This window comes from Medicago truncatula, chromosome 6, assembly GCF_003473485.1.
Source record: "Medicago truncatula cultivar Jemalong A17 chromosome 6, MtrunA17r5.0-ANR, whole genome shotgun sequence".
NCBI classification, from domain to species: Eukaryota; Viridiplantae; Streptophyta; class Magnoliopsida; order Fabales; family Fabaceae; genus Medicago; species Medicago truncatula.
Window position 1 is genome coordinate 353,560 of NC_053047.1, and position 16,174 is coordinate 369,733.

General features: G+C 30.2%; 2 protein-coding genes across 2 annotated transcripts; both read right to left on the reverse strand.

The window, feature by feature from the left end:
* Window positions 1-1,120: 1,120 nt before the first annotated feature.
* LOC25495124 (alkane hydroxylase MAH1) lies at window positions 1,121-3,337 on the reverse strand. The gene is made up of 2 exons (XM_013595292.3): window positions 3,286-3,337; window positions 1,121-2,568 (listed from the first exon to the last, which is right to left on the reverse strand). Exons 1-2 carry the CDS (start codon window positions 3,335-3,337, stop codon window positions 1,121-1,123), a joined length of 1,500 nt encoding a protein of 499 aa, XP_013450746.2.
* A 6,336-nt stretch (window positions 3,338-9,673) lies between these two features.
* Window positions 9,674-11,371, reverse strand: LOC25495125 (alkane hydroxylase MAH1). Its single transcript, XM_013595293.3, has one exon. The coding sequence runs from the start codon at window positions 11,328-11,330 to the stop codon at window positions 9,813-9,815; it is 1,518 nt and encodes a 505-aa protein (XP_013450747.3). The 5' UTR covers window positions 11,331-11,371; the 3' UTR covers window positions 9,674-9,812.
* Between the last annotated feature and the right edge of the window lie 4,803 nt (window positions 11,372-16,174).

Genomic DNA, 16,174 nt, shown 5'->3' on the forward strand with positions numbered 1-16,174 from the left:
GTCCTTATATATAAGACTCTTTTGCTAAAATCATGGGAATTAAAAAATTCGATATTTATATTAAAATTGTTTGTAATCACTATTGTTTTTACAATTTTATCCTTAAGAGAGAGAGTTAGTTTATGTTTTCCATATGCTATTTATTGCTGGTTGAAGAAAGAGATGTATAATAAATAGGCGCATGTATGTAAAGAAATAGTTAATGTAGTTGGAAATAGCAAAGAAGTCTTATAAGAAGGGACATAAAATTCAAAAGGGTCTTATAATCGTTATATTAATTACTCCCTCCAATCCTATTTATAGAAACTGATGTATCTAGTCTAAATTTTGAACTAGATGTGTTTGTTTTAAGTTATATTCGTAGATTCCTAGGAAATAAAATGATAGGAATACACATGTCTATGTTTGTTACAAGTTTACTAAATTTTATTCTCGGATATAAAACGTTTTTAGGAATAGAAAATTTTTCCCAAAGAAAAGGGTGGGAATAAAGTTCCAATGGAGATGAGAATAAATTCATGAGTAATTTCCTATTAAAATTCCTATTTTTATGGTTTCCTCAGGAATGTTATAATGTTAAGCAAACATCTTTTTTCTAAATGTCTTAGAATAAAATTCTCATCTTTATATTCCAAAGAACTAATCAAAATAAATTTGGTAAATTTAAAACAAACACACCCTTAAATATTGAGTCTAACACAAATAACTAAAAATCTACGTAGTCAACCGAGATTCGAATCTTGACGGAAAAAGATTTACACATTTAATGCTCAATAAACCTTTAATAAGAAGATTACTTTAAATATAGAGAACTAATCAGAAAAAAGTAATAAATATTAATAGTAAAGTTCCAACTAACTTACCTTCTTCTATTGTGGAATGACGATGATTCATTCCCTTAAATCAAAATTAAGAACAAGAAAAACATTATATTTTCTTAGATATTACACTATTACAACCCAAACACAAACTAATAACATCACACAATCAATAAGTTTCAAATAATGGTTTCAATATAAGAAATTGATATCTTCCATTAATCAAATTTCTCTTTTGTGGTATTGACTTGGGACCTGGAGTGTGCTTCTCCTCGAGGTCTCATGTTCGATTCTCACCCGTGTCAATTTAAGTAGGCTAATTTATCTTCTTTAAGAAAAAAAATCATTTTTGTTATCTTAACCTTCAAACCATTCTTCATAACAATTACAATTGAATGGCTTAAGATAGGAACATGACCATCAACTACTTGGACACAATATTTGCTCAAAATAGCAATTGTTGTCATCTTAATTTGAATGAAGGACAAGTCCTTTCCCAAACAAGTTCTAGGTCCAGCATTATAACTAATAAACTTGTAAGATGGTGTATGAACAATGCCTCCTCTCTCAGATATCCATCTCTCTGGCTTGAACTCCAAACAATCTTTTCCCCATATCTCTTCAAATCTCCCCATTGAATACAAGAAAAATAGTATTATTGTATTAGGATTAACAATATGGCCACTTGGAAGTATATCACCTTTAATTGCTTGCTTTCTCTCAAAGGGTATTGGAGGAAAAAGCCTTAGAGCTTCACATATAGCACCATGAAGATAAACTAGCTTTTTCAACTCATAAATCCCTAATTTCTTTTCAATGTTAATGGTCCCAAAATTTTCTTTAATCTGCTCAAGAATCTTAGCCTCCACTAAAGGGTGTGTAGCAATAAGATATAAAAGCCATGTAAGCGCTGAAGTTATAGTATCTCTCCCGGCTACAAAAAGATTGAATGCGACATCTCTTAGAAACTTATCATCATGTACTACTACTTGTGAGCCCTTCTCTTCTTTCATCAAAGTTGTTAGCAAATCAACCATTTCCATATTTTTGCTACATTTTCTTATGTCCTTTCTTCTAGATTCTATATTTGCATATACAAATTGATCAAATACTTTGCATGCTTTGGTCATTTTTTTCTCTTCACCAATTTGAAGCCATTTTTGCAACTTCCAAACACTTTTAGGCACTATATGTCTATAGAATATGCACTCTTCAATTTGGTTAAAAGCTTTCTCACACGCGACATCGGGAAAATCAATCGAAAGACAATTGGGATCACATCCAAGAACTACGGAACAAATGTTGTTGAATGTGAAACGATTGAAGACATCTTGTAAATCCACCACTGACCCTTGTTGTTGTACATGGTCAAACAAAGGAATCAAACTTCTCTCCAACTTGTTTTGAATGATTTTCTTTTGAAACAATTCAAAATCTCTTTGTTTGAAAATAGAGTGAAAAAGAGACCTATTGTATTTCCATTTCTCCGAATCAGCGTTGAATATTCCATCTCCAAAGGCTTCAAAAATCTCATGAAATTCTTGACCCTTTACATAATTATCAAAACACTTGCTCATCATGTGATGCACGTTCATAGGGTCACTAGTAACCAAATAGTTCATGTTGGTAAACCAAGGTCCCATGAACTCACATGTGCTCCTATGTTGTTGTTTCAATGCCTCAGTTACTAAATCATGAACTTGCCACAAGTTCCAAAAGAGTGGTAGTAGCATGCCCAAAAATGGATAATCTTTTAAAAATTGGGTATTTGCAACTTCTTCGACGATGAATTTGGAAGAAGATGCATATCAAGAAGAGTGCACAAATTATTGATGGATAGCTAAGGATAACTATTGTTGTAAATTATTGATATATTTCAATATGGGATATAGTTGTACATGGGGTTGTCCTTTATATAACATTAACCTATAAATTTATAATAGATAATTTCAGTTTTATAGTATGATGATATAGTTGTATATTTCGATAAATTTTTCAGTTTTTTGTTTTTACTCCTAATTGGCCGACAATAATATATAAGAGATATTTTAAATTGGTCGTCCCGTAAACTTAGCTAAGTTGGTAGAACAATGTATAATATATGCAAAGTTTGAGATTCGAATCCGGACATTACAAAAAAAAAAAGTTATTTTAAGTTCGACATACGAGGGAATTTTTTCTCGTAACATATTTCATCTTAATTTCATTTTATTCATATTAATCTTTATCCTAAAATGTTGGACACAATTTTATTCCACTTCAACTACATCCCTTTGTTCTGCGCCCCCTCCCTATTTACATGCCAATTCTTAAGTCAAACAAAGTGCCCCATCAACAATATTAATTTCATTTGATTCATATTAATTTTTATCCTAAAATGTTGGCCATTTCCTAATTTTGTTCCACTATTTTGTGCTTATCGTGATAAGTAATACTCTTTATTACTCAACCATCATATTCTACTCACACGTATTGCACCTTTTTCCTATAAATACATCATAACTTATTAGCCAGGCCATCTCAATCTAAATAAGCATCCTCTTTCTTGTAAAGGAAACCGACCAATGATTTCTGCCAAATACACTCCAATCTCAGCTGTTTCTGGAGAAAGAAAGAACCTCAAGATGTGTGTGCGAGTTGCTCACATTTGGTTGATTCGAGAGAAGAAGGTCCCCACTGGCATCATTTTCATGAACATGTTATTGGTCGATGAAAAGGTTTCTACATGTTTGCACTCTTGGCTTTAAAATTAAACTAATGTCATCGTTGATTTTTAGTTATGTAATTTAACCAGTTGTTTACTGATGTTGTTGTCGTCAATAGGGTGGACGTATTCACGCCTGACGCCACAGCTAGAAAAGATTTGGTGGCAAAGTTCAGGTCCATGGGTGAAGAAGGGGGTACATATCAGCTTGAAAATGCAATTGTAGGGAAATCAAATGTGTAGGACTTTTTTGTGTACTATTCATTTTCTTACTTATTGAAACTATTTGCATGTCAACGAACTTCAGTTTCCCTTTTAAAATTATATGTTATATTAAAGTAACAGGAACTACGTACTAGAATTATGGAACAATAACAAAGTATATGGTAATTGACATTATGTTTTGATTCACAATTTTTACATTCAATCGAACTACATTATTTTATTTTTACGGTGAATATTAACTTTTTAAAATGATATGTGCGTTAGCACGGATCAATGGTCTAGTTGGCTTTAAATACCATAAGTGTGTAGTAGGGTAAAAGCCGAATAAGTTTTTCTCTCTATTTTCGAGCAGTTTATAGAGGCCGTAACCCTAGAAAGTTATCATTTTGGTAATAACCTATTTGTTTTAGTCTAATTCTAAATAAAAGATTGTGCACATGTGCATCATATCAATACTATGTTTATCTTGTCAAGTATAAAAGCTTATTAATTAAGAATAATTTGTGATTAGTCCTTGAGTGTCTACAATTAATGTTGGTTGATAAAATGAAAGAGACTACTCGTAAAATTACCAGGTTGATTTGCAAGTTCCACCAATCTTGATCGAATTCAATTAGGAAACTCAGTTTGGTTTGGATTTGAAAAGAGATAATCCATTGACATTGATATGGGAACATACTGTATATCGTGGTAGCTTAAGCTGCAAGTACGAGCTGCAATATAAAACTTTTCTCATAATGTGTTTAATGGGATTATAGGGTTAGGGCCAATTTATGCAAGCTTGTAATCCTTAGCCATTTACTTCAAAGCCTATTATTAAGTTTGCCTAACTTATCCCACGAGCTTAGCTGAATTGATAAGATATTGCATATTATATGCAGGCAGGGGTCGGGGTTTGAACCCCTGGACACCCCACTTCTCCATATTTAATGTGTGAGCTCCACTCATTATGCTACTTGACAAGCTCAACCTTGGGGTGCGGAAGCAGCTCAATCAAACCGGACCTCTAAAACCTATGGGCTTCAAAAAAATAAATTAAGTCTAATATCATACCCCACTTAAATAAATAAAAAAATATATGTTACTTCTTTTTCTTTTTCCGGTACATGTTTGAATTTTTTCCAGACACTAATTCTCCTTTGGACATAAATATGATGCTATCAAACCACCATCAATTTATATAATCACTCAATCAGTCAATTTCGAAAGCTATTTCAATAAAAAGAATCACAACAATCATTTCTTTTTCGCATAAACAATTTGTTTCCCTTTTCCCATAACGGAGGAATGATAAATCAAAACGACACCGTCAGGTAAATTTCACCTATATCTTTCATTTAATTTTTTTTTATTTCGTTTCATGTTTAGAAGTTCTTTCTAATTCTAATTTTTTAATGAAGTTTAGCTACACAAAAAAGTTATGTTTTTATTTTAGGGGACCTATTTTAAAAAGAGAGTCGAACCTCCTATTTCATAGCTATTTGACAAAAAAAAAAAGATTGCCTCAACTTTGTGGAATGAATGATTCACTCAGTACACCTCTATTTAGTATTCATACTCCTCCCTTATAAACCATCAAAATGTTGAATGTCACGTGGAGTTAGCATCCCTACATGACATTGAATATGACGTGGAGTTGGCATACAAACAAATAAATGTTGTCGTGACAACCCCAAATTAAAAAAGATCAAGGGCACATACAAATTATATAATTAAATTATAAAAATATAAATGACGTAACTAAATGATATCTTTTGCTTCCTTTTCATTTGTGTCTGTCCAATTTTTATTTTTTTAATTAGGGTTGAGAATGGATGATTCATTTCCATAAATTAAAATTAAAAACAAGAAAGAAAAAAAAGATATTTTCTTAGATATTACACTATTACAACCCAAACACAAACTAAGAAAGTTAAGTAAATTAGAAATGAGGAAGTGAATGAATTTAAAAGAAGGATTTTGAATGTGACAATTTTGAATTTCAAATTTTGCTCCCATTTTCTTTTCAAAAGTCAGTCATAGGAAATAGGAAAAGGTGATTGTCTTGCCACAAAGGAAAGAAATATAATGTTTGTGTAGTGTAAAAGGAACTTGAGAAACTCTTCTATAGACAAAAACCCTAAATAAAAAACATTTGAGTGCACTCACATCTAATAATTAAAAAAAAGAATAAAACTAAATGATGTGATTATATTATTTTTATTTTTCTATTTAGTGTGCCCAAATGCTTTTCAATTGGGGTTGTGACCATGGAAGAATTTCTTAAGGAACTGATGTAGGCAAACCGATAATTTGGGTTTGTTTGTATTTTGCATAGCCAAATGATAAGGTAGGTTAGTTTGGTTGGAAAAAGTAAATTTTAGACAAAATAACTAAAGTTTTGATGAGATGCCAATTGAATGGTTTGGGGTAATTAAGGAAAAATACATTGTAATAGATTTTCTAATTATTATTATTATAAGATTATGTAATTTTTATATAAATATTTGTAGTATACCGTATTTTTTTGAACCGAATAGACGAAATCCCATCCGATATTAATTAGCTAGCTACTATGCAACTTTGGACGTGCCAAAAATGGTGATATTTCATTTCAGTACTATCAATGAAAAAATGGATCCCATCTGATATAGCTATAGGGACCAACATGATATGTTTTTTTACTTGCTAGTTGCCTATTTGTTGAAAAATAATTGGCATAATTAAATTCCTTATAGATGGAGTCAACAACCCATAATAGAACCGAAAAATGATTTGTGATTTAGAACTTATATCCATAATAGGACCTTTTTTTTAAAAAAGAGAGTCGTAGTTCAAAGAGACATCGTTCATAGAGAATCAAGAAGAACCACATTCTTTACACACCAATCTTTTTAATGTGTAGAATTAAATGTTGGATATTTTAGATTATAATTTATTTTAAAGTTGTAATATTATTTTAAATACCTTTTAAAAGAATTAACTGCATTATTAGTAATTGTTTGATGCACGTTTTCTTGCTTGGTCAAATATAACGTTGGCTTTTAATTGGTCAATCCTAATTAATAGGATTTTCAGTTTCTATTTTCACAAAAATATGATAGCAACTTCTTTTACTTGCTGATATATAATAGAATACGTGGGTGGGTTGGTGAGAGGATATAGTGTGGAAATGAATACACAGACTCATGTAACTTCTTGCTTCTCTTATTTCACTCTCATCTCTAATAACAAATATAAAAATAAAGGGTTAAATATGTTTTTACTCCCTATAAATATGTCTACGTTTTGTTTTAGTTCCTCTAAAATATTTCTTCAACTTTTAGTCACCCTAAAATTTTTCATCCTCACTTTTGGTCCCTCTTTTAAAGTAACCTCATATGTAAAATTCATATGTTTAAATGAAAGTTTATAGAAAAATTTATAATATTATAAGAATCTCTTCAAAAAAAATTAGAATTTTTAAACAACATGAATTAAATATGAATTTTTACATTTTTTAGGGTTAAAAATTCATATTTAATTTATGTTTTGTTAAAAAAATCTGAATTTTTTTGGGAGAGATTTTTACAATATGCTACACTTTTCTGCACAATTTCATTAAAAAATACAAAAATTTACTTAAAAATAAGGATCAAAAGTAGTGATTGAAAATTGTATAGGGACCAAAAGTTGAAGGAAAATTTTAGAGGGACAAAAACGAAAAGTTGGTATATTTATAGGACCAAAAACATATTTAACCCTAAAATAAATACTAAGTTCCTTTGAGCATCCAAAAGTGTTTAGTGACACCTTGCTAATTCACGTGCGATACTAGCAAGAAGTGATTATTGTATCCTGGAGAGTATTAGCTGTGAGACCTATCGCATCGGATAATCTATTCGGGGTGGCGAAATACTCTTAAGCCCAGTGCTTCGTGCACGCCTCAGTCAATAATCGATGAGTTTACTTATTCTCTATTCTATTGTATTTAGAATTCTATTAATTTGATGCTAATATTTCTTGTTGTTTATTACCTTATAATAATTCTATGTCTATTTTTTTTTTTCTATATTAAATTCTTTTTCATCATTGAAAATATAACGAATTTTGATTTTGATCCCTAAAAAATAAAACATGAAGTTTTCATCGTCACAAACATTTTTGTTTTTTTTTTTTTTTATCCTTAATGGATATGAATTTGACATATCTTGAATATAACAAATGAACTTGATATGAACACATCTTGAATATAAAAGAGTCCTTGAATATAAAAGAGTCATAATATTGACATTAATATAAACATAAATTGGTAATTAGGGACCACAAAATAAAATAAAAACTTGTGAGTATGAAAACACCTAGCTAGTTTTATTTTATAGAGATAAAAATCAAAATTCACCTATTTTTAGAGACGAAAAATTTATTTAACCTTCGTCTAAATGACAACTTCAAATTTCTCATTCCAACTCAAACAATCTTCTTTTAGTAGCTAATGATCCACTTCTTATGTTAGGGCCCATTGTAAGGCATGTTTCAAATTATTATTCCGCCCGTTTCAAAATATACGTCGCAAATAACATTTTCACACGTGCTAATGCACAATTTTGACTGTTAATATATTTAATTATTTAAAAAAAATTATAAAAATTAAACATTTTAAAAATAGTTATCGAGACAAATTGAACAATATTTTACATATTAACATTTGTATTTATATTTTAATTAAAAAAGATGATTAAAGTAAATCTTAATATCTTATAAAAGATGCACGTTGTAAAAACACGACATATATTTTAGAACGGCTATTTTAATATTGTTTGTATAAGTACATACAACAAATTGCATGCATGGATTGCATTTCTTGCAACAGTCGCAGCTTTAATCACTTTGAATTTTGCCAATGGTGCCTTTATGATCAGCTCAACCGTTTTTAACTATTGGTTTTAAATACCATTAAGTGTGTATGGTAAAAACAGAATAAATTTTTCTCACTTTATTTTCTGAGCAGTTAAGAGTTATATATAGAGGCTATAACCCTAGAAAGTTATCATTTTTGTAACCCTAGCAGTTAAGAGTAATGATGTTTGAACATCCATTTTTTAACAACTTTTGTGACAACTCTCTCTCATACTCTTATTGTTCTTTTATTCTCTCTCTTTCTTTCTCTCTCTATTGTTATTGTCCAATAAAAGAGAGGAAAAAAATTATCCTTAAAAGTTGTTGGAAATTGGTTGTCAAAATATCATTCATCTAAATACATACGATTGTCGGACTTGTATACAACTTGCAAGTAGTAGTTGAAACAAAACCAACTTTTACACGTTCGTTACTATTATGTGATGGGAAATGTTAATCAGTGCCCCCGGACATTGGTTAAGGGCCTTAAATAGTAACTTTTTATAAAAGTCTTTGTAATCAGTGCATTAGAAGTTAGAAACTTTTAAGTTTTAAAAGAATACTTTCATAATTTAGAATGCTTAAATAGTGTCCCAGGGCATCCGTTAACAAGACATGTGATGTGATTAATATTTGGAGTTCTAAAGGTTGCAATCCATGAGCCATTTGGTTCAAAGCATATTTCATATTCATACTTAAAACCATACTTTATGATAGCTAAAAATGAAATTCATAAATTTTATGGAGACTAAAACCGTACTTAATTCAAAAAGTCTCAAAATTATGAAAAATAACTAACTATTTAACTAATGGTTATGTAGTGTTAATACATGGACGCTTTAATTTTCATCAACTGGTCGACGCAACATTATACCAAGAGTTTGGGACTTATCCAGATTTATTTGGTGTACTCATTGTTCTATATCCTTAAGTTTGCCAATAAAACACTTGAGTCAAAAAGACAAAAAAGACAATGGAACCACCAAATTAATATATTAAATATTCATAGTAAAGGTCCAACTAACTTATTTTTTCATTTGAGAAGGATCATTCATTCCCATAAATAAAATTAAAAACAAGAAGAAAAAAAAATAGATTTTCTTAGATATTACACTATTACAACCCAAACACAAACTAATAACATAATACACACAAAAAACAAGAGACAATTAATAATGATTTTTTATAGATGAAATTGATCTTTTCCATCAAATTTCTCTTTTTGTTATCCTAACCTTCAAACCATTCTTCATAAGAAGTACAATTGAATGGCTTAAGATAGGAACATGACCATCAACTACTTGGACACAATATTTGCTCAAAATAGCAATTGTTGTCATCTTAATTTGAATGAAGGACAAGTCCTTTCCCAAACAAGTTCTAGGTCCAGCATTATAACTAATAAACTTGTAAGATGGTGTATGAACAATGCCTCCTCTCTCAGATATCCATCTCTCTGGCTTGAACTCCAAACAATCTTTTCCCCATATCTCTTCAAATCTCCCCATTGAATACAAGAAAAATAGTATTATTGTATTAGGATTAACAATATGGCCACTTGGAAGTATATCACCTTTAATTGCTTGCTTTCTCTCAAAGGGTATTGGAGGAAAAAGCCTTAGAGCTTCACATATAGCACCATGAAGATAAACTAGCTTTTTCAACTCATCAATCCCTAATTTCTTTTCAATATTGATGGTCCCAAAATTTTCTTTAATCTCCTCAAGAATCTTAGCCTCCACTAAAGGGTGTGTAGCAATGAGATAGAAGAGCCATGTAAGCGCTGAAGTTATAGTATCTCTCCCCGCTACAAAGAGATTGAATGCAACATCCCTCAAAAACTTATCATCATGCATTACTACTTGTGACCCCTTTTCTTCTTTCATCAAAGTTGTTAGCAAATCAACCATCTCATTATTTTTTCTACATTTGCTTAGCTCTTCCCTCTTTGACTTTATATTTGCATATACAAATTGATCATAGGTTTTGCATGCCTTGGTCATATTTTTCTCTTCACCAATTTGAAGCCATTTTTGCAACTTCCAAACACTTTTAGGCACTTTATGTCTATAGAATATGCCCTCTTCGATTTGGTTGAAAGCCTTCTCACACGCGACATCGGGAAAATCAATGGAAAGACAATTAGGATCACATCCAAGAACCACGGAACAAATGTTGTCGAATGTGAAACGATTGAAGACATCTTGTAAATCCACCACTGAGCCTTGTTGTTGTACATGGTCCAACAAAGGAATCAAACTTTTCTCCAACTTGTTTTGAATGATTTTCTTTTGAAACATTTCAAAATCTCTTATTTTCAAAATAGAGTGAAAAAGAGACCTATTGTATTTCCATGTCTCCGAATCAGTGTTGAATATTCCATCTCCAAAGGCTTCAAATATCTCATGATATTCATGACCCTTAACATAATTGTCAAAAGACTTGCTTAACATGTGATGCAAGTTGATGGGGTCACTAGTGACCAAATAGTTCATGCTGGTAAACCAAGGTCCCATGAACTCACATGTGTTCCTATGTTGTTTTTTCAACAGCTGAGTTATGAAATCATGAACTCGAGGCAAGTTCCACAATAATGGTATTATCATGCCAAAAATTGGATAATCTGTAAGAATTGGGTATTTGCAACGTCTCCAACGATGAATTTGGAAGACGATGCATAGGAAGAAGAAGAAGAGTGCATAAATTATTGATGTATAACTAAGCATGGCTATTGTAAATTATTGATGTTGTTTGATATGATTTAGTGTAGTATATGGTTGTCCTTTATATAGCATTAGCATGGATTTTTTTTTTTATTACATCTGTCTTTCCTCCTTTTGACCGACAGGTGATAAATATGTTAACTATTGCACCAACTAAATTAGTTATTTTTCTTGTACAAAAAATAAAGTTATTTTTCAATCTACCAAAAAATTAGTTATTTTTTAAAAAAGTTATATATATTTCAACCTACCAAAAAATAAATAGTTATTTCCAAAAATATTGGTCGAATTATATATTGCATCATGAATAATGTATGGGAAATGCTAACTTGTGCCCTTAAGGAAGACACAAATTTAGAAGCCAAATGTAGAAATTTATTTTTGAAAATTGTGCATTCAATGTTTTGAAAAGTTACAAACTTAGTTTTTCAATACAAAACTTATGTTTTAATTCGTTTTTTAGATCTTTAACTTGTGCCCTTAGGACACAAGTTAGCATGACCCATAATGTAATTATTTTTAAAGTTAGCGTTGATTGTGTCATGTTTGATGAGGTGTGTCCTTTTTGACGTAAGGCGTGTCTGGATACTTTTGGGGAGCATGTCGTTCATTGTAAGGAGATTTCTGGTTTAAAGTACATGCATGCCTTTGTTAGGGATGTACTTTTTGATATATTCAGGCGGGCGGGAGTATCAGTGAAGAAGGAGGCCCTTGTGAACTTTTTGACTGACACACTAGATAGAAGATCGACACTTAGGTATGCAGATGTTATGGTGTATGGATGGGTTGGAGCAAAACATGCATGTGTGGACTTGACTGGAGTTTCACCACTTGTGGGTTTAGGGGTCGGTGCTTTTACGGTAGGACAGGCAGCCCTAAAAGCTTCGTCAAGCAAAGTGGCCAAACATGAGAAAGCGTGTTCTGACAATGAACATGCTTTTATAACCTTTGTTTTTAACACTTTTGTTTCCTAACATTAGAGGTTGATGACCTTCTACATAGAGTCCAAATGATTAAGCATAGCAATGTTATCTCTCCTAGGTCCATGAATGTTGTGTTTACGAAGATTAATTTTGCCATCTAAAAATGTATAGCGGCATAGCTTGTTGTCGGTTTGTCTCCTATTCATATGTAAGTAATATTGTGTCCTAACCATCGTATATAATTACCATTCGTAGATTTGAACTTTTTTTTTAGTATATAACGGTACTCCCTTCGTCAACTCGTTTGTAAAAAAAATTATCCTAAAAGGAATGGCTCATTTAATTTTTCAATATTAATAACCATTTCTTAATTTTTTTTACAGAAATTATTATTTTCTAATTATATAAATTAAAACATTGGAATTAAACACAAGAAGTGCAAAAAAAAAAATAGAATAAAAAAAATGTTACAATGATAAGAGAAAAAAAATGAGAACATTTCTTAACTTTGAGTCGATCGACAATTTACTCTTGGAGACAATTCTTTGTGACCAAAAACGCTGGTTGTTACATTCAAATGTCTTTAACTTCGACCACCACAACCATATGAGCAAAAAGAATAAATTTTAATATGTTAGTTTATAGAGTTGTAACTTTATGTGTGTTTATGCTCGCCAATAGTGTTGCTTGAGACGTTTAATGGTAACAAAAATGACATTTGGATATCCCTACCTTTCCACATAGTTCTTGGTCATAAGAATTTTGGTGTTTTGCACAAATCAATAAAGTTTGTAATTATTCAAATATTTTTTTTTGTATCTTTTGTTGTAAAATATTCATTCATACTTAAGTTTTTAAAAAAATATATTTTCAATAAGATTAATCAACGCGAGTTAAACAGAAATACATGTATCAAGCATTAACAACTAATAGTGTCGTGGACGGTCACCTCTCTCACTCATGATTAAGGTCACTTATGTCTTTCCAATACTCATTCACTACACCATCTTTTATTTGTCTGAATCTTCAAATCTCTTCATGAGCTATCATTTTATTACATTTTTTTTAATGGTGATTGTGTAATTACTTTCAACAGTGTTATTAGTTATTTAAATTATCATTTATTTTAATTCTAACATTTTTTTCTCTTATCACATCATTAATCTATCATATCAAATTATCAATTCATCTTATCTCTTTCCAACTCAAAGTGTATACACAATCGTACATAGTAAAACATTATTCAAATTATTTTATTACGTACGGAGTATACTAATGTATTTAATAGATATTGAATTTTCTAGTTCTATATCTCAGCGTAATAATAATTGACTTCAATACCATGCGACAGGATAGTCAATTTTCACATTTCAGTGCCATCATCAGTGAGTGGATCCCATTTGATGTTAGCTATCTACCAACACGAGTATTTACCACATGTTTTTCACTTCAACATTATCTCTTTCCTATTTGTTGAGAATTGATTGGTATAATCAAATTCCTTACAGAAGGAATCATAAAGTCACAACAACCTATAATAGTACCGCAAAATGATTTAAATTGCTTAGCTGTATTTTCGGGCCCATTTTAACATATAATTTATGTTTGAGTAATGCTAGTAACACTCAATTTCGTCCTTTACGTTAGAGAGAATGTTCAAAAGAGAGTATTCATGACATTACTCTTTATGTTTTGGAAGAAGAAAAAAAAACACACATAATTTATGTTGCACATTATCAATTTCGTCCTTTGTTGGGGTTTCTGGGAAAATAATTGTGAGTCATGACATTGAGTTTTACTCCCTCCTGTCCTTATTTATAAAAAAACAATTGATTTTTTATGTTCATTGTGTAAGTGATGTATCTAATCTATATTTATAACGAGATACATTAGTTATTCATTGAACCTAAAAAGTCAATTGTTTCTTATAATAAGGACAGTATGAAGTATTAAATTAAGCGTTAATAGTTTGTTTCCCTCCTGTAAAATAGCTCATTTTTTGTTTACTATTCTAAGAAATTTTCGGTTTAGAATTCGTCCTTGTAATTATTTTTTTTGACCATCATGGTAAATTTTGCCCCCTGTAATTTGAGAAAATTTTGATTTACCCCATAGTAATTTGAGCAAATTTTAGTTTACCCCCTATCAGATCATCGATTTTGTACGGTTATATGGCCTAAGGGGGTATTTCGGAAGAAATAAAATTACAAGGACGAATTTCAAACCAAAAATTTCTTAAGGGGGTAAACCAGAAATATCATATTTTACAGGGGAAAAATACTATTAACCCTTAAATTAATAAATAATCATTCAAATTAATTATTTAAAAATGTAAATTTAAACACATCAGAAAAATTGGTTCACTCAGAAAATTATTTCTAGCTTTGCCACTACTTGTGACATTGAGTTTTTTTAAGAATTCAAAACAGGAAACAATAACAAATAAATATATAATAGATACACAAATTAGCCTTTTTAAAAATTATCAATTAAATACGAATCTTCATTTTTAACATTAAAACTTTCATCATACGATGTGAACTTGAATGCATGAAAAGGAACAATTAAATCATCAACTGACTTCACAATGGTCATATTTTTAAAAATTAGTATGTATTCATGGGAAGTCTGTTTCAATTCATAGTTATGCATCAAAAGATTGATATATTGCAACTTTGTCGCTCCATACGTTGCATTGAATATTACTCCCTTCTAATATTAGGAACAACAAAAGTTAGTAATTTTTTTTTAATGATTATGCATACAAATGTTCTAATAACAATAATAAAACATAACAAATAAAAACCGTAAATATTAATAATCATATAAAAAAAATTAAATAATGTAAATCTTGTTAGTTTGTAAAAGTTAATATAGAAATAGAACTGATGCATACTCTTTCAATCATAAAAACCATACCGAATAAATTAATATGGTCTTGATCCTTAAATTTTTGAAATCTCCACATTCTAATGATCCTAATTTTCAATCTTCATAATTTGTATTTTCTATTCATGGTTATGCAATCAATGAGGTCAAATTTTGTAGCCATAATTTTTGGAAAAGAAAAATTAAAACCAGAATGATGAAATTTATTGGTTAGTTAGGAATCAAAATTGAATGAAAGTATTGTAAGTGTGAGTAAACATCATTAGAATTTTTTAAGATGTTGATTGAAAAATTGCCTACAAAATTCAAAAAATAAAAATAACAAAAAGATGAAAACATGTTATATTAAAAAGTAGCATTAGAAAGTGGTTTATATGTCTAGAAGTCTTAGCTCATCTGGCAAATGCCAAAATTGCAAGGCCGAACATCGTGACACGGGTTCGAACCCGGAACCTCACAGTTATATGTGAGTTTAATTTCAGTGGATTAACACTTCATCTAAGACAAAAAAAAAGTTGTTGATATATCCATGTGAGCTTAACTCAGTTGGTAGGGATATTGCATATTATATGCAGGAGCCGAGGTTCGAACTCCAGACACCCCACTTCTCCATATTTAAAATATGTGAGCTCTAGCCACTATGCTACTTAACCAAAAGAAGGTTTGAGTTTCGGTTTGTGCTCCAAATATATGTGAATAAGTGATTAACAAAGTCTTCTTCATTTATTGTTAATATTTGCATTAGAATATGTTGCTAAAAGATGATATAAAAAAAACTAACCGAAGCTTTTGTTTTTCCTCAACGAAAAACAGATTGAATATGATGCTAAAAGATTAGATAGTAATTAATTGAAGCTTCTTTTTCTAAAAAATAAAATAAAAAATAAAGTGAAAATTTGATGGATAGTATTGAAATATTTGCATTAGAATATGTTGCTAAAAAATAATATAAAAAAAAAACTAACCGAAGTTTTTTTTTTCCTCAAAGAAAAATAGATTGAATATGATGGTGCTAAAAGATTAGATAGTAACTGA